At 31.2% G+C, this 4689-nt stretch overlaps 1 protein-coding gene across 1 annotated transcript; it reads right to left on the bottom strand.

Moving 5' to 3' along the window:
- Window positions 1–339: 339 nt before the first annotated feature.
- Window positions 340–4352, bottom strand: LOC120349355 (pancreatic lipase-related protein 2-like). The gene is made up of 2 exons (XM_039419327.1): window positions 3711–4352; window positions 340–742 (listed from the first exon to the last, which is right to left on the bottom strand). The coding sequence occupies exons 1-2, from the start codon at window positions 3727–3729 to the stop codon at window positions 366–368; spliced, it is 396 nt and encodes a 131-aa protein (XP_039275261.1). The 5' UTR covers window positions 3730–4352; the 3' UTR covers window positions 340–365.
- Window positions 4353–4689: the final 337 nt, after the last annotated feature.

Raw genomic sequence — 4689 nt, forward strand, 5'->3', positions numbered from 1 at the left:
TTGGACGGCCGATTTTTTACCACCTGATTAAGGCAATATTCTAGTAATGGCATATTCACATTAAGTGCAGATTACGGGATCTTTATTTGATAATAAATTATTGGTAATCAGAATGAATTATGGCTTCTATGTTTTGAAAAGATGCTTAAAAGGGAAATTGGTTTATATAGTTATTTTTACTTTCCTTGCCCTATTACCATAGGTAAGGAAAGTATTGCTTTCCGAAAAAAAATTAAGGTACCCCAATTTCTATACGTTCTATACGTAAGGTCCCCTGAGTCCAAAAAAAGTGGTTTTGGGTATTGGTATGCAAGTAGTATTGGTATGGGTATTGGAGTTGGCAGGCCTGGACCGCCTGTGATGTTTCAAAGTTGTATCTGTTCCGAAACTTTTACGTAACTTAAAGTATTACTCACGTTATAGAGAAAAATCAGAAAAATTAAATAATTGATTTTATAATTTTTATAGCCTACCTTAATCCAATCCTTCTCGCCGTTCTCTAGGAAGCCGTGCGCTATGAAGTAGACCTTATGTGTAGGCATGAGGTAGGACCTGTAGATGGTCCTGGGGTTGGTGTAGACCAGCTGTTGACAGACGTGCCGGTTGTGCCTCGTGTACAGACAGTACTTGGGACTCACTTTCTCGGGCGGCTCTGGGTATTTGGAGACGGGACGCGACACATCGGTCCATGGCGGGTTGATTGAGTAGCAACCCAGGTTGTCGTAGCATTTCACTGCCACGTCTGTCAAAAATTTATAAAAATAATAGGTAAACAAATTATAATGAAAAATAATTTAATGGATAAGAATAGATAAATAAATACATTTAATATTGTAGTATAATAGTTACAAAATGTCCCATGAAAGGTGTAACTGCCGAAGACCACTAATTCTACATGAAATTATCAACAAGAATTTTTAGTAAAATTTTCTTATATCGACCTTAGTTTTCGAGATTTATAGAATTTTCAATATTTTTGAAAAACTTCAATAATTTATTAAGATATAGATTTTTCGATATTTTTAAAAAAATATCGAACAATAATTAGGAAATTATTAAAACTTTATTAATAATTAATTCTTATTTCATCGTTTCAAAAAAAAAACAATCGTCAATAATTAGAACACTGTCAGTCAAAATCTAATCATAAGGATATTGTTGGAAAGAGCAAGACATTTTCAATAAGATTCATATAATTTATTAATTTTGTTTGATATTTTTGAACTTTTTATGAGCGCTCAAATTTGAAAAAGTAGGCCTACATTTGTCGAGTTTAAAGCCAAATTTCAAACAGTTTGTACGCTCATAGAAAGTTCAAAACCGTCAAACAAAGAACAATTTGTATGAATTTTATTGGATTTTTTTCTAATCATATCCTTAGAATTAGAATTCTTCTTCAGAGTAAGCACATATATCCAGCAGTTCTTTCCTAATTGTTACAGTTTTTTTAAACTGAATTCAGTAAGGTACAGTTAGGACCAGTGGTATCCGTGTGTAAAGCAAACTGGGGAGTCACCAATGGTATGCAGGCTGGTGAATTCATCAATTACATTAGGATACCAGAATGGGACACCAGTGGTGTACGTGTGTGAGCAAACTGGGAAACCTGTGAGACACCAATGACAATCCTTATACGTTAAAATATTCTTTTGAAAAAAACGAATGGCAGAGTGCGAAACCTGTAAAAAGTAAATTCGTATGGCTTTCGTTGGTGGGGAGTCCCTTGCGGGAAGGTCCCACCGCCTGAATATATAATTTAAGCCATCAATGGACCTTAAAAATGTCATACGGGACCGACAATTTAACATGCCCATCCGATAACATGTGAAACCTGTGAGACACCCGTGACAATCCTTAGACGACGTAAAAATGCATTTGGAAAAGACTAATCGCAATTACTTTACAGTAAGGCAATAAACTTTATACCCAAATTAACATGTGATCTGAACAAAAATACCCTACAAGTGCAGGTTTGATTTTTATATTGAAAAATACTTCAATATTGTGTCAAAAATGTAAATTTAGTTTATATGAAAGGTGACGCCAACTCACAGATTTCTGGGAGAAATGCTTGGATTGATAGAGCATTTGCCAAAACGTAACAAGATAGCACAATCATCCGTTTATCTAATTCAACTCTTCTACTGTTTCTAACATATAAGGATTTAAATACCATCTTCAGGTTTGTTACCGTACGTATACAAGTTGACAGTTTGAAAGACTATACTGGTACTGTTTGTTATTAAACTTGCGATAGCCGCGGTGTCAAAATTTTAGTAGAACGGTACAGTAATATTTATAATCAACTTTACAATTTTACGATGGTTTTTTATTGAATAACTACTTGACTTGATTAAATACTGTTCTCGTCGATTGAAACTATAAAATCATTGAAAAATAATGAGCTTTCAATGAAAATCACGTTGTTTTACGAGTGAATTCACACAGCAAGCTATGTTTTGTGTTGCATAGGGTAGGTCTAGAAACCTCTAAAATTTTATTTATTCATTCATTGAACAAAACAATATAATTTATTTGATCTTGTGAATATTACATTCGCAGTATTTTTCATTCATTTATACATCAAACGTTGACAGATCATCAATATTCATTAACAATTTGAAACCATGAATGTACGTATTTCCAAAGTCCCAACATTGATCTACATAATCTGATTTACTAAAGTAAAAAAATCTGATTTGATTTGATCTACAATGAGACTTTTTCTCAAAGTTCAACACTTGAATGACGAAATTCAAGACTTTTACTTCAGTGTAAGATCAAGAGTAAAAGTTATAAACAAGACAAGTTCAAATAACTCATAATGAAATTTCCAATCATCATTTTTCTAACAATATTTGTGTTAATTTGAAACAAAGAACACGTACTACACATACCAATTACTACTTGCAGTTCTAACGAACCAGAACCAAACTAATGAGTTATTTGTTAAACATGGGAGAATGAACAGATAATTATTGACATATTATTTGCTGAGACCGGAAACATTTATGGATATTTCAATAACTACTAAAATACTAATTAAGAGTTTTAATAAAGATTCTAGTGGGGAATATTTAAATTTTCCATTAGCTTTAATACCGTTAGTATTCATCAAATGAAATGAATTAATTTATTCATTATTTATTTAATAATGTTCTGTTTGAACAGAACTTTTAGCCAATTAAATGAAAAAGACCAAGAAATTGTCAAAAAACCACAGATTTATTGATACTTAGATACTTTTAGCCAAAATGGACATGAAGAAAAATTTAGATGAAAACAGACAACATGTAATCACAACTAGTTATTCAACCCATACCTTGTTATTCAAATCAGATGAAACAAATTCATTTAAAATACCATACATCGAAGTTATAGTAAGCTATTTTTAGATGGGAATATGGAATACTATACAATACTATAGTAAATAAGTATTTAAAGGGACAAAATCTGAATATTACTCAACAGATAACTTGAAAATCCTATCTAAAAATAAACACTATATCAGAAAAATGAACCAATTTATTTTTAATATAAATATATCTAATGAAGGGGTTATCATACTTGAAGGATGACATTCATTTGAGAATAGAACAATCAAGTTATTATCAGACATATAAAATTAAGAAAGTCAAGTTACTCTACAAAAAAAACAAGATTGAGTACAGCTTTTCCCAACATTTAGATTGCATTTTCAAATAACTTACTCCCATCATCAGTATGCATATTATAATTTCCCCAGAAACCTGTAATATATTGGAATTGGATTTACATTTTTTTTTTAATTTACAAAAAGTTGATGAAATGCACAAAGTTCACAAAAGCACACTCAATTCATTCCCTGCAAAGAAACTGAAAATAAAATTGGCAACTTTTACTTGAAAAAAGCTATAATAAAAAATAAGATTGATAAACTTTATTGAATAAGCTGTATTCTCTCAGCCAGTCATCCAAAAGAACATAACTAAAAAAATGTTTGAAACATAAATTTGTTTTTTTTATAAGGATGATGAAGATGATGAGTTGATCAAATGTTTTAGGTGGGTTCCGTACTACCGAAAAGCAATTTTGCAGTTCATAGCTGTCAGTTAGCAGAACTAGCCTCAAGCGGACACCGTTCCAACCGAGGAACTGATAGCACGTTGCTAATCCCAATCTGTGCGATAGGATAGTTCTGCTTGTGATGACAACCACTCACCAAAAAAATAATTTATGTTTGTGAAATGAGTTATTAATTGAGAATTATTAAAAAACAGAAATGCAAGCCTGATCCAGCAGTTATGTGTAATGATTTCAGTACTGTTTGAAAAGCATTGTTTCATTGAAAATTGATAAAATTTATTAATTTTTTCTTCAATTAATGAGAATTTTTCAAGGTTCGTGAAGTATTCAAATTTATTGAAATGAATTTTGAAGTATTTAAAGAATGCTGGCCTGATCAAGCAGTGATAAAATGATATCATACAATATTGTGCATCCACATGAGATTTACACATAAAACTGATAAAAATAGAAACCGAAACCAAAAACTCGAATAAAATAAAACAATAGCTCGCAACATAAATGAATAAAACCAACTCCTCAAAATAAAATAATTATAAGAAGCTTGCGACCCAAACACAAATTTGCAGAATGTGTTTTAGGTACTTACTATCAACATTACTGGGACGGTAATGGAAATAAATG

The sequence above is a fragment of the Nilaparvata lugens genome, unplaced genomic scaffold (genome assembly GCF_014356525.2).
Source record: "Nilaparvata lugens isolate BPH unplaced genomic scaffold, ASM1435652v1 scaffold9527, whole genome shotgun sequence".
In the NCBI taxonomy this organism is placed as follows: Eukaryota; Metazoa; Arthropoda; class Insecta; order Hemiptera; family Delphacidae; genus Nilaparvata; species Nilaparvata lugens.